This window comes from Rhinolophus sinicus, chromosome 18 (genome assembly GCF_057876585.1).
Source record: "Rhinolophus sinicus isolate RSI-liver-muscle chromosome 18, RSI-T2T, whole genome shotgun sequence".
NCBI classification, from domain to species: domain Eukaryota; kingdom Metazoa; phylum Chordata; class Mammalia; order Chiroptera; family Rhinolophidae; genus Rhinolophus; species Rhinolophus sinicus.
Window position 1 is genome coordinate 94,005,383 of NC_142518.1, and position 14,118 is coordinate 94,019,500.

The 14,118-nt window shown below is 35.6% G+C and overlaps 1 protein-coding gene across 13 annotated transcripts in view; it reads right to left on the reverse strand.

Annotated features, from left to right (window-relative positions):
• MBNL3 (muscleblind like splicing regulator 3) overlaps positions 1 to 14,118 on the reverse strand; it is a 160,008-nt gene that overhangs the window by 37,247 nt on the left and 108,643 nt on the right. For 2 of the 13 annotated variants that reach the window (XM_019719123.3, XM_019719122.3), the window contains exon 1: positions 6,468 to 6,582. The exons of 7 other annotated variants lie outside the window; for them this stretch is intronic. In XM_019719123.3, coding sequence (XP_019574682.2) covers positions 6,468 to 6,494 — 27 coding nt within the window. In that variant the 5' untranslated portion in view covers positions 6,495 to 6,582. Of the gene's footprint in view, positions 1 to 2,783; positions 2,840 to 6,467; positions 6,593 to 14,118 lie in introns of those variants that run through there. 4 more of the 13 variants (XM_019719127.3, XM_074324263.2, XM_019719124.3 and 1 more) reach the window with 4 other exon arrangements.

Genomic DNA, 14,118 nt, shown 5'->3' on the forward strand with positions numbered 1-14,118 from the left:
TTATTGGAGGAAAAAAAGGGCATTTTTTTTTTTTTTTTGGACCCAAGAGCGCAAGTCGCTAGGCCACCTGAATTTCCAGAAGAAAATGAATTCGTTTATCACGTGTTTTCAACACATGCTATGAATTTTCCTTATTTATGATGTCTAAATGGTTTACAAAATCCCTTCTCCATATTTAGTTATCTTGTTATTAAAGCATTCCTATAATTTCATTGAGAATAAAGGTGCCTCCTTCAAAATTTTATAGAGCTACACGTAATGCAAAATCAGATGCATGCCAACTGCTCTTTGAAATATTAGATCACTTGGATGAAGTGGCTCTAGTATTTTACCTCCCCTGGCATGAAGCTGGGTACAACTTAAAAGACAGCTTGAGAAATTAAGGTTCAGCTATTGCTTTCTGTCAGGTTTAACCTTTTGTTTCTCCTATTGATCAACTTATTTTTAATCAAATTAAATTATTTATAAAGTCAAGTAATATCTTAGTTTCAATGTACCTTTACATTTCTTTGCAAATCCTGGAAGAGGAAGAATTTATTGGTAGTAAAAGTTGAGAATGGTATTAATCCAATCTTTCTGAATTCATAAAAGTAGCCTAAGAATAGCTACATAATTTCAGCACACATAAGGGCTGTAAGAAAATTCTTATATGTATGAAAAATCACAATAATGGAGATTCTTTTTGCCCATTAATAGGCCTTCTAAGAGAAAAACATAAGCTTCTTTTTATACTTACCACAACCTGCACCAAGGCAAAGATAATCACAAGGATTTTAGTCCTTAGATTCTCCACCCTCCACCCAGCATAATTGAGGTTATCTGGCTCAGAATTAACAGCCCTGGGAAGCAGTGACACTTGGTGGCTTCCACAGCCAAGCATGCTAGTTTTAACTTTGGCATTTATCTTCCTCCTCCCACACCCTAACATTAAAGATTTCCCCAAAGTTCAGTCCTAAAACCTCTGCTTTCCTCTCTAATCTCTTTTCCCCAGAGAAATAAAGTTCTTGCAAAATTTCATCTATCACAGCAATTGCTCAGTTCCTAAATCTCTATCTCTACCTCTGACCCTCCTCTGAATTTCTGTCCTTTTTATCACTAACTGCAGTGGCATTTGGAAATCCTGCCCCCTAACCAGGTCTAAATAACTTACTCCTGCCCTTCTCCTTAGACTATTCTTCTTCTTCCTCCTTACTCACATTTAGGACCCTTGCTCCACTTCCCATACTTTGAGACAGTTACATAGCAGCAATGAAAAAAGAAATTAGGCACCTGCTGAGCAGTATTGCCTTAGGATTAAAAACCCACCTTGATAGCTTTCCTAAACAAGTGGCAAACACAACTGCAGACATTTATACAGAACACCATTTTGTAACCCCTTTCCAAAAAAGTTGTATAATGAAGACTTTTCTTATATTCAGAAATTCCAAACAATAGATCAGGTTTTTTTTAAGAAGAAGAGGAATACATTAGGATTTTACTATTTATTTGTTACAATTTAGAGTTTTAACATAATTTACATTAAATGCAATCAGAGGTGGAGAGGAATGAAAGAAGGGAGAAAACGGGGTATTTGGCACATTTCTTGCCAATCTACAGATAAAGAATTACTACCTGCCTTTGTGCTTTTATATACTAATTGTCCTTTACATATAATAACTTTTCTTAAGCTTTTCTCTGGAAAACTAAAAACATTTTCTTACAAAGCAAAACAGTATACAGAAATAGGAAAAAAGAATTACACTTTAAAAATTACATCAAGTTGGGCTTTAAAACTAAAGTATGGAATATGAGGCAGCATAAGATTAAAGAAAAAACTTGTTCATCTTATTTATGAGATTTTACTTGATTTATCAAGCATTCTCTTTTCAATAACAGAATCGATATTTTAATTCTATAACAATGCAGACGCATAGCAATACTACGTTACCAGAGACTGCTGCTTATGTTAAAGAAAGCTTATAAAAGACAAAAATATCTGCATTTTTCTATCCAAATAACAGATGAGAAGACCAAATAATTTAATATCAATTTTATCTGTGGAACACAATGTTTCAAAAGAAAACCAAGCCCCTTAAGTCTTTTTCAAAACAACTTTAGAACTCAGGACAATATATTTATATGCACGACATTTGGTAATAATAAATCTCCTCTGTATAGTATTCATTCTTCAAGAGGCCCAAACTTAATTATACACCAAAATACCTTAATTGGAATTTGGAGTGGGGGCAGACTTTTTTTGACATTGGCTAACATTTGCTTTTAGTCCTGGTAGGGGATTAAGACTTTGGTAAGCATGTATGGATGGGATGGGCTGGAGGCAGGGAAGGGACTACCCAGTACAATATGTAATCACCTATTGTTTTTGACCTTTGGAAAATCGATGACTATGAATTAGAAAGAGTCCTATGTTTTCCTTAGGCTAGCTAAGCACTCTGAATGGGCTACAAGATACCCTGTCACATTGGGTATCACACAGCCCAGAAGGGATCTTGGTCTGAAAATAAAAATCACCCCTCAGCTTTCCCAAGCCAAGTCAATGGTGTTGCAAGCCCTCCTTTTAGACCCACAGGTTTAGACTGGCCATGTGTTCAGTGCAAAGCATTAGACCATGTCATAAACAATTCTACAAATGTAGCCAGGACAGTCGCCATCCACTGGCAGAGCTGGCTATATCCTAAAAACAGCAGCAAAGACTAGTCAAGCCATATAAATCTCTTTCTCCCTCCCCTACCTATACATACAAAATTAAAAAACACATTGAAGACATTAGAGCACAGACTCACTTATGCTTGCCTCAGTTTCACTCGTTTTCCATTTTCTTTGGCCTTTTGCTTTGTAACTGAGTTAAGAAAATAACAAAGTGATTAAATAGGAAAGTGATTCTCTGCGAAACAAGTGCTACTATACCTATGAATCTCCCCACGCCCCTTTCCCACCTACTCTTTTTGAAAATGCACTCAAAAAGCAGCAGGGAGAGAAAATGGTCAATGAAATTTCTAAAATACATCTACATCAAAAAGTTGATGACAAAGGAAAAACAGAGCATTTATAAAACCTCCAAAATTCAATCCACTTCCTTTTTTCTACCTTCAGGTTTTTCACAAATGAGTACAAAGCCTTTGACTGAGAGAGAAAAATAGCATTGTAGAGATTCAAATCTCACCTAAGTCTTGGGAGCCATGAAAGTGAGAGTCTGTCAGAAGCAAGATTTTCCACGCACTTGGTCGTAGAAAAACCCTGTGAAATGTACTTTTTTTTATGTTCATGAGAGAAAGTTCTACTATCCATCAGAATAAGGAAAGGACCCTAGGAAGCTGAAAATTACCCTTTGTCAATCATTGTATCTTAACAGAAACAGCTGTTTGCAAAATGACTTGCTTCTTCAAATACATTTGGAATTATGGGAAAAAACTCTCAAATACAATAACTGGATTAACTTTACAAAGGCATCTGATTGCTCTGCTAGACTACCAAGAGTTAAAAGTTAAATGTTAAATAAAGGCAACGAAGAGACGATTTGTTCTATGAAAAAAATTGTTATTCCATTTTACTGATCATGTGTTAAATGAAAATGGAATAGGTTGATTATACTGCTCCACTGAAACATACTTACATGCATAGACATGGCCTCTCAGAAGAAGTAATAGCAATTTTAGAATTACAAATCATATGTACTAGGTTGCCTGGTTCCTACAACCATCACAGACCTATTAAAGACTAAGAACAATCTGAAAGAGCTAAGAGGGAGGTACAGCAACATAAATAGTATTAATTAGCCAGATGTCAGCATACTAATGGCAAATTTCCCACTTTCATCCTCTTTGAATTCTGTCTTTATAAAAATAGATATAATCTGCATTATTTTCTCCTCCAATATTGTACCATCTATCAATATCGATATAGGTATATGCATGAAGAGCATCTTTAAAATTTTGCATACAAGTTTTAATTTGAATTTGGGATGCAGACTTTTTTTATGTATATAAAAAAAGGGTCTAGCTCACTTCGGCAGCACATATACTAAAAAAAAAAGGGTCTATAATAAACCATTTCCTGAATATGTTAAAGGCAAAATTAATGAAGCTGAACATAGACCCCATGGAGAAGGCCAGCCAAGTACATCCCCCACCACTGTAGTCAGCACTGCATCTCATTTCTTTATGCTGTTGAACTCTGCTTTCTTGATATTCCATATACACATATACAGGGCAATGACTGGAGCAAACCAGACACCAAGTTCCAATAGATAAGAGGCTGGGAGGAGGGCAGAATAATTTTCTTGCTTATCTGTCTCAAGAAAGCTTTCAAATTGTGCCCTCCAAAAGATGAAGGGAGGAAGAGGCTCAACAATCACACCACTGTTCTGAAATAGCCCACTAAGATAACTTGATTACCAGAATCTAACATTTAGGGCTGAAACAGATTTTAAGGAACATCTCGTGCACTGAAACAGATTTTAAGGAACATCTTGTGCACCTTTATCTTAGAGAGAAAGTGAAGGCCAAAGAGGTGAGGTGAATTGTCCTAATTAACAAGCAGCTCAGTAAGGACAGAAGCCAAGTTTTTAGATTCTCACTAATGGATTTTCAGTTCAAATAACTCTTCCTCTGTAAAAATTTTCCTGAGCCCATCTCCCCACCCCCATTCCCATTTATCTCTCCCTCTTTTGTGCCTCCAGCTGCACCTTGTACTCAGTTTTATGGTAGCACTTATCACTGTGTACACTGTGATAAATTGTTTGCATGCCTATCTCCCCATTAGACTTTGAGCTTATCTAAAAGCAGGACTATATCTTCCTCATCTTTGAATCTCCAGGAATGTTTCTGTGCCTGGTTAATAGTGGCTACTCCATAAAAGTTGGCTAAATGAATGAATAACCTTTGTAAGAATAATCTTGTATGGCCTAACACTAAGTCTGCCTTAGAAGCCTAAGTCCTCTCTTGCTATTTCCTTTCATAAGTTCTTTTTTCTTCCTCCAAGAAGAGAATAATAAACAACACATGACTGAGGCTGTTCCTGGTTTTCTGTTCCAAATGAACCGTTATTCTATTCAGGTCCAGAAAATAGCTAGTTCATAACTTTTTTATTTGCTATGAATATATACCCAAAAGTGCATGTTACCATCATGGCTGAAAAATTCTGGTAATTCAGTATAACTGAAACAGAAGTGTCAAGAATCCATGAGGCACACAGACACTAACTCTGGTCTAATTCCAGGGGTCTGTGGTCACAAGAAACCCCAGGATATAGGGTCCCACAGAGCTGAATAAAGGAACCTGCATTAGATTCATATTTAAACAGCACCTGGGCCTGCCCAAGGAGAGCACTACATTTCCAGGGTTGGCTTACTGTAAACTGCCTTCTCAAACTACTCCACTCCCACCCTGCATTTCTCTGAACAAGCTGCAAGTCAAATTCCCAGAGGCTACTTGGATAAAGATGGAATGAATACCTGGCTTGTGGACAATCACACAGGGTGGGGCCTTCTTGTGGATCTCTATTGCATATGCTGACTTCTTATAAGAAAAATGTTCCCCTGTACTTCAAGACGCACATTCAACTGCATTCACATTAAACATTTATTTTCAAATAATCATGAGCTTTAAATTTTTTGAAGAGCGAATAACAAAAAAATCATAGTTGCCATTCACAGTGAAACCAAGCCTGCCTCACCAATACCCCAAAATGCTTTCTGCCCTCTTACCAATTTCCCCCTGATCTAATCAAATACCTTCAATCGTTTTAGGAAAATATTAACTGAATATCTGTTTGGTAGTAAGATCCTCAAGAATGCACTCTTTGTTACAAAACAGCCAACCAGAATCAAATTAAAACCCAGAGACAACTGACGCACACTGGTACCAAGTTACCAAAAGTCAGAAGGCATTTCTTTTGCTAAATATTCGTGGAAGCTGTCTTTAAAGTAGTTGATGGCTGGGGACATAAAACATCATTAAAATACAGAAAAAAAGGAAAGAAAAAAATCATGACATTCAATTTGTTACTCCAAGAAATAAAATACACATAAAATCATGCAACTTCAAAAAGCTACTTACTACTACCTACAGTTTGTTATGAAACAACACAAAAGGGGTGTCTCTTTCAGCCCCCAGTCAGTCAAATCTCCTGCTCTTAGAGTTCCCTCAGCTCCCTTTTCTGGACACCCCATCCAGTCACCTACCACAGAGATTTAGAACAAGGACAAAGTGGACACCAGTTGCTTGCACCTTTTCTTCCCAGCTAGGGCTTCTGCCTAGAATCCTATCTACAGTTGCCAGATTTATCAAATGAAAATACAGGACTCCCAATCAAATTTGAATTTCAGATAAACAACGAACAACGTTTTAGTATAAGTATGCTCAACACAATATACATTATCTGTCAACCCTCTCCCTATTTATTTTTTTACCCTGGTGAGTTGAACTAAACAAAGTCAAATTCTCCGAAACCCAATTTACCTCCTTTACCTGAAAGTTGTAAGCAGCCCTCTCCATGGAATCAGCCCAGGTTCTATTTGGCCTTCAATTGCCCAAAGCAAAGCAAAAGGCACTCTCAGTCCCAGCTTACCTGACCAGCTACAAGGAATTTAAGGAAGTTGACTGTTGGGGAAAGCAGTTTTTTATTCCATGGCTCCTCCCACCAAAAGCTTCACACGGCTCTCTACTCTGTCAGCCAGGCCACTTTCCCACCCACGGTGGAGCAACTGCATATTCAAATAACTTTGGTGCCTACCAGAGCTCCTCCTTCAGGTTAGGATGAAGAGAGGCATGATGAGTGACCACCACGCCTAACTCCTGACTCTAAATTTATACACAGTTTTTGAACATATGAATTATTACAGGAAGATGAGGGTTTCATGTTTTTAAGGTTTTTTTATATGTGTGTAGGGGAGTCAGTAGGGCAGTTTTCTTTAGCTCTGTCTGTGGAATGCTTAAATTCAAGCAAAAGCTGTCCATTGAACCCCAGGAAAATAACTGCTTAAGCATTATGTTTCTACATGCACACCTAAGATCTATGAAGCTACGTATTCAAAACAGAAAATGGCATGAATAGCCATTATTTGCATAGATTTCTTTTTCAGTCAACCCTTGATTATGCATGTTAAGAGAGGGAGAAGTAGAGGGTCATAGTTAATTCTAATGAACAAAATACATATTCAGGAAAAATCGCAATCCATAATAACCCCACATTACAGAATATGTATATCACAAAAGTGGCAATTATGAATCTTTAGGAATCAGTTTCTAGACACAGTCCTGAATTTATTTTTTATTCATTAAGAAGGCAGACTCATTTGTTGGAATTAACAGAGATGCAGAATTAGCAGTCAGAAAGAATGAAATTGTATTGCACTGGGGAAATTTATATGTTTATAGACAACATGTCATAGAAATATTAAATAGTAAAGCTGGAAAGGGTCTTAGAGATCAATTAGTCCATCATTTGCCAGAGTGTGTACTGCAGACCACCATTCCCAAGAAGCTTCAAAAACTGAGTTTCCTGGTTCAATGTTTGTAAGAAATGGCAAACTATATTCCTTTTTTTGGAGACTGACAACACACCAGAGCGTAGTAAAGTTTCTCTTATATGTCCTGCAGTAAAGAAACCTGCTTACTTTTGTCAACTCAGCATTTCCCAGCATAGTTTAATCACAGAAGCCATCCTTCTTTACTTTAAAAACAAAACAAAACAAAACAAAAAAACACCTTTAAACATATCTCACTAGAGTATCCTCATGAAAATACTGACCTAATTCAACTTCCTCCTACCAAAGCTCAAACCTAGTCCTGTGGCATTTTGTAAGTCAAGTTAGTTTTCTTTCATACGTTTTCTCTATTTCTCTCCTAAATATAAAAATATAGTGAACTCCAAAAAACTGGATCTTCCATTAAAATGACATTTAACATTTTTGCTTATACAGTAAGTCCTCACTTAACGTCATCAATAGGTTCTTGGAAACTGAGACTTTAAGTGAAACGACTATGACGAAACCAATTTTATTGCAGGCTAATTGATATAAACAAGAGTTAAGTTCCCATAGGATATTTCTGGTCACAAAAACATCACCAAACTTAATAAAGACCCAAACACTTCTAATATGAAACACTGAAATAAATGTGAGCTATAAATACATATAAGAAAAATGAATCAAAACAAGTAAGGGAATTATTTTTCAACCTGCTGATCCCAGTTCAGGGTCGTGGGTGGCCAGAGTCTATCCCTGAAGCTCAGGGAAAAAGGGAGGACCCACCCTGGACAGGACACCCGCCCTTCCATCCCAGGGCCTCTCATACCCATACTCACTCTGACTGGGACAATTCAGACAACGCCACTTCACCTCACATGCATATCTTTGTGATGTGGGAGGAAACCAGAGGATTCGGAGAAAGCACACACAATGGCCCCTGGTGGGAATCCATTTTTTTCCATATCAGTTTTATAGTAACAAAACAACGTTATTCGAGAATCTGCTTACTTGATTTCCCAAAAGGTAACAACATGGTGACTTTTCCTATGATTGCTATAAAGATTCCACAATCATCTTCCCAATACCCCTTGCCAAAGCTGTAAGTTCTGTCCTATATTTCCAAATCGCTGCTGGGGCTTTTCTTCTTTTGTTTGAATGCTTTAGTCGGGTAACTTCTGAAGTTACAACTTCAGGTCTTCTCTGTCTAATTGGATTTCCTACACTGTGACTTCTGTCCCTTGAACCCATGCCAGTTACCTTAGGTTTTCCATGACTTAAGGGTCTCAAGAGAGTTTTAACTGCACTAAAACTTAGGAAATAAGAACGTATTTGGCAATCCCTTCAATTCCTAAGGGTCTTAGCTCTGCACTCAACTTAAACCTTGGGGTTTCCACTTGGCAAAATTAAATTTCCTGTCCTTAAGTAAAAAGAAATTTAAAAAGAAGAATTAAATTTAGACAAATATCTTGCAAACTTACAAGGAAAGTGTAAGGTGAGAAAGGCACTGATTATTATTATTTTTTTTTAATTAAATTTATTGGGGTGACAATTGTTAGTAAAATTACATAGATTTCAGGTGAACAATTCTGTATTACATCATCTATAAATCCCATTGTGTGTTCATCACCCAGAGTCAGTTCTCCTTCCATCACCATATATTCGATCCCCTTTACCCTCATCTCCCACCCCCCACCCCCCGCCCCCGTTACCCTCTGGCAACCACTAAACTATTGTCTGTGTCTATGAGTTTCTGTTTCTCATTTGTTTGTCTTGTTCTTTTGTTGTTTTTGGATTATTTTTCACAGTTAAACACTTTATCCTTGTACGGCTCAGTATGCTGCTAAGAATAAATTAAATAGTTACAACACTATAGCCAGCCACATACCCCTCCACCCAGAGGTTATATAAAGGGCAGATATAGTTATTGATTTACCTCTGCATTTTGAAATTAGAGGCACAAAGATGAAAATCTATCCCTCTTTTGCTAAACATAAGTCTTCTTTCAGATAAAGAAAATTAAAAGCATGATGTCAAAATGGTTGTTTATAGGGTCTTGCTAAATTCTTAAGTGTGAAATCATATTTCAAACCCCGAACAGAGCCAAATGCATCCATTTTTAAATAAGTATTTTCCTCACAATCCTACCTATCAAATTAACATCAAATATGCAATTTCCAAGCAGAAAGTTTTACTTGGTGACATGGACTGTTGTTAAAATACTTTGAGGCACGGACTACGTGTACATTTTGTTAATGATAATATATTTTTTTATCACCAAAGGTCTTAGTGAAACCTTTGTGCTAACTTGTTATTCAAACTGTAGGCATTTTAAACTATCAGAAAAATCACCTCCCCAAAACTCTGAACTCAAAATGCATTGCGTATTTAAATAAAGTGGCATATTTTTGCCAAGGGAGTCATCTTAAAATTAGGTCGACTTACTGTGTACCGTTCTGCAGCCATTTAAAAATAGCAATTTATTGATACAAATTCTTTCTCTTTTAAAAATAAAGATCTATTCTGCTTGGCCTGAATATCTACAAAGTATATTAAGTTTCATCCAAAATGTAATTCAGAGATGTGAACGGAATTGACAAAGTTCTAGATAAAACTGCTGAGATTACTTTTTTTAAAAATACGTTTTTAAACGATCCTTTCTCAGTCTAACTTAGTAAATATAGTAACCTTGTTAAGCTCACCTGCTTTCAGTGAGAAGTTAATATTTGATGATTTTGAAACTGTTCCTGGTATTTAAAGAACTAAACAAGGCCATTCACAAACAATGTAACTAGAAATGGGGTTAGTTTAAAGAAGATAAAATGATAAGTGGAGGTTTTATGTTTTAAAACAAATCAATCCCTCAACCATAAATGTCTCATATTCTTACAGAAAAGAATTTGAAATATGACCTCTGCCGAAGAATGGCTATCTCCAAATCTAAAACAAGGAAAAAATAAAGCAAAGCAAAGAACAGAAAAAGTTAATTAGTAATTTAAAAATCTGTTCATTGACCTCCTCGAGTCAGTTTCAACAGCTGGAACAAGAGTTATTGGGAAAATAGTACACTTGTAAGGATGTAGTGGTCTTTAAAAACATATACCCTCTATATTAATCACAAAAAGGTTTCTAGGGTCATGGTGATAGTCTAACCAATACCTTTTAACTAGTGGACTCCTTAGTTTAGTGAGGGAAAAACAAAATAAAACAAATCTACTCTAGCTTCATTGTGCCTTCCATGAAAATTAGAAAATTCAGAAAACATGTCTTTCTGAAAAAAATGAATCCAATTTATGTGACTCTTATATAAGGTAAATAAAATTCCATTCTAGAAAAAAATACTTTATAAAGTGATACAGTGAAATAAACCAGGTAGTGTAAAACATCAGTGTGCTAATCTTTTACACTTACTTTTCTACTAAAGATAACCAGAGCATTTAATTGGTTTTATTTTGTTTCATGTTTTACATCGACTTTACATACAAAACTCTAGTACATAAGGTCGAATGACCCATTAGAAGCAAATTAATTCAGACCATTTATGAGTTTGCTGGAGAATAATTGTATATACAGTTTTAGCTCATGTTACTTGGTATGTGACAATTGTCGACGTTCATTTAGAGACTGTAAAATTATACTTTCCATTAATACCTTGAAAGTGATCAAGATGACAAAACTCCTTTAAGGGATTTATAGAACACTGCGATATGGTTTGCATTTTTTTCACAGCACATCCACCTGAATAATGACAGCTGACTTTATCATGTATTTATCATGTGCTAGACACTGTTCAAAATGCTTTATTTGCATTACCTCATTTAATCTTCACAATAAACAAGCCTAGGAGGTCAGGGTTTTACTGAGGAAGAGAGACACAGAGAAGTGAAGAAACACCTGAAGATGACTGAACTAATGTAGCAGAGCTGGGCTTGGAACCAAGGTGCTCTGGGCCTAGGAGCTCACACTCCTAACCAGCACACTATTGTCTCCCAACACTTTGACGTGTGCTAAACTGAGGAATGAGCTAGTTCAAATGTTTCTACAGTCTGGGCTACTTTTCCCTCTAATACTATAACAAAGATTGCACATCAACTAGCTGTTTGGTATGTCCAGAAACTATTAGGTTGGTGCAAAAGTAATTGCAGTTCTTGCAATTATTTTTAACCTTTAAACCGCAATTACTTTTGCACCAACCTAATATTTAAAATAAATTTATGGAGAGTGAGATGTTTTGTTAAGTATCTAGGGACTCGTGTGACTTGAAAATGAATAAGGCAAGGTAACTGAATGTCCAACTTTTTTTTTTTTTTTTTTACAGCACGTCCACCTGAATAATCACAGCTAACTTTATTGTGTATTTACCATGTACTGGGCACTGTTCAAAGTGCTTTATATGCATTAAGTCTTTCATCCTTACCGAAGCAGAACAATTAGTGCGAACCTGTCCTCTCCTAGCTCAGCTTTTTACTAAATGTTTGCACAATAGAATTTTGCCAGTTGGTTTGGGTGAAGCAGTGTCATGTTATCAAGAGTTGGGTTGAGAGCTTAAACACAAACGACCACGACCTGACAAAAGAACAGTCCAGCAAAACCTGATAGACACAGAACGAATGGAAGTGGGGTTCAGTGAAAGAGCTGTTTGTGTGCATTTTGTGACATTATTACCATGCTAAAAGAAGAATCTTTTAAAAATGCAGTAGTGCCATTTAGAGGCAGGTTTACTTGGACCACAAATGTCTAAGTTTCGTAGCTTCAACACTATCACAAAGCAGAGAAAATCTCTGAACAAGGACAAAAGAACAACCTTATCACAAAGTAGTACGAAGTGTTCTTCTGAAGCATTTCATTCCACTAAGAGCACAGGCAATGAGAATCCATGTATGCTTCACATACCACCTAATAAAAGACTACACAACCAAATCTCAGTTTTAGTGGGGATTTGATTTAAATGACCACAGAGTGTATATACCAGGGGTGCCAAAAAAATGTATACAAATGGACACTTTGGTCAATGTTGCTAAAGCAGTAGTTTGCCATAATCAGAAGTGTCTGGATGCTGATGGTAACCACTTTGAGCACCTCTTGTCATTGCAGAAGTCAAACGTGACTTGTATTCATCGTTTGCTATCGGTATATGTTGAGTATTACAATTTTAATACAGTTTTCCCTTCTTAAAATGTGTATACCTTTTTTTGGCACCCTCTGTACTTTGAGATGGTGCAAAGTAGGGTGATGATCTGTGGGCCAGGGAACTAGGGTTTGACTTTTTCATTGCTTCAACTGTAGGTTATGAACAAGAGTTATGTTTATTTTTTTCTATGTTGCCAATTTATTTTTGATTAAGTAAGTAGTACTAAAGACTTCATATGCAAATCAGTATGTGGATACATTAGATAAACATTTCAATAATATAAACACATCAATTCTATTCAATGTAACTTATCACTTAGGTTTTTCCATAGCTTTTAAAAAACAAAGTGTTATAGATATTTGCTCATATTTATACTTTGAGTTATCTCATACATTTATTCCTAGACAAAGCAGGAATAAATCTAAATTTTAATATGAATGCAGTATTTTATTAGAAAGAGTGCTAGATTGGGATTTAAGTACCCTGGACTCTAATTACTTTTAGATCATGGCTATATTATTTTCCAATTCTTTCAATCAGTCTTTCTAAAAATAGTTTCTGCCCCTACATACCTCATAGGTACTTTGAATGAATAAATATAAAAAGTGAAATTTAGTATGTTTTGAAAGTAAAATCAGTACAAAATGTAAAAAATATTATATTTATTCCTCTTTATTAGTTCTTTATGATAGAACTAAAGTTGTTACTGTGAATTAAGTATAAAAAATGCTATTACAAACTATGTTTTACCATATGCTTTACCTCTCCACAAAAGTAACGCATTATTATATGAGTAATTCTTGATATTGTGAGTAATATAAATTATCATGTGCCTAGAGAAGGAATTTATATACAATGTTAAAGAGCCAAGGACACTTTGCTTCTTAGAACTGGATATTGTTAAACAGTTGCTGCTCCCACAGCTCGGTGGTATGGTAGGTGAAAGAGCAGAGGATTAAGAAGCTGATTCAGACTTTAATCTTATCCTTGCAAATAACTGAAAAGATAAAAGAATTATTACTCCCTTTTCAACTGGCAATAAGCCAGTGCTTTCTTAGGAGACCAGTTTATCTAATCAAGAGATACATTTCTACCATCACAAGCTTCTTATTTTAAAATTTCCTATAATAAAAATTCACTTTAGAATCATAATGAATAAACATTTAAAGTAATTTCTATTTTATGAAAATGTTTGGAGCATCACACTTTTTGGCTGGTACTTTAAAAATTTTTACTTGGCCACAACTGCTGTTATATTTTAATATGTTACATTAAACTGATAAAAAGAAATCACATGTCATTTTTTCCTGTTAAGTTAGGAGGATTAAGCAAAACAAATAACAGACTATAAGAGAAGATGTTAATGGTGCTTAAAATACTAACAAGTAATTAATTATCGCAAAGGGATTTTGCAATTTATGGATATAAATTGGTGAAATATTGAAAATGAATCTTATTATAAAACTGCTATAAGTTTGAGCTACTTTTCATTTTTCTTATTTTCTAATAGGCCAACCTCCTA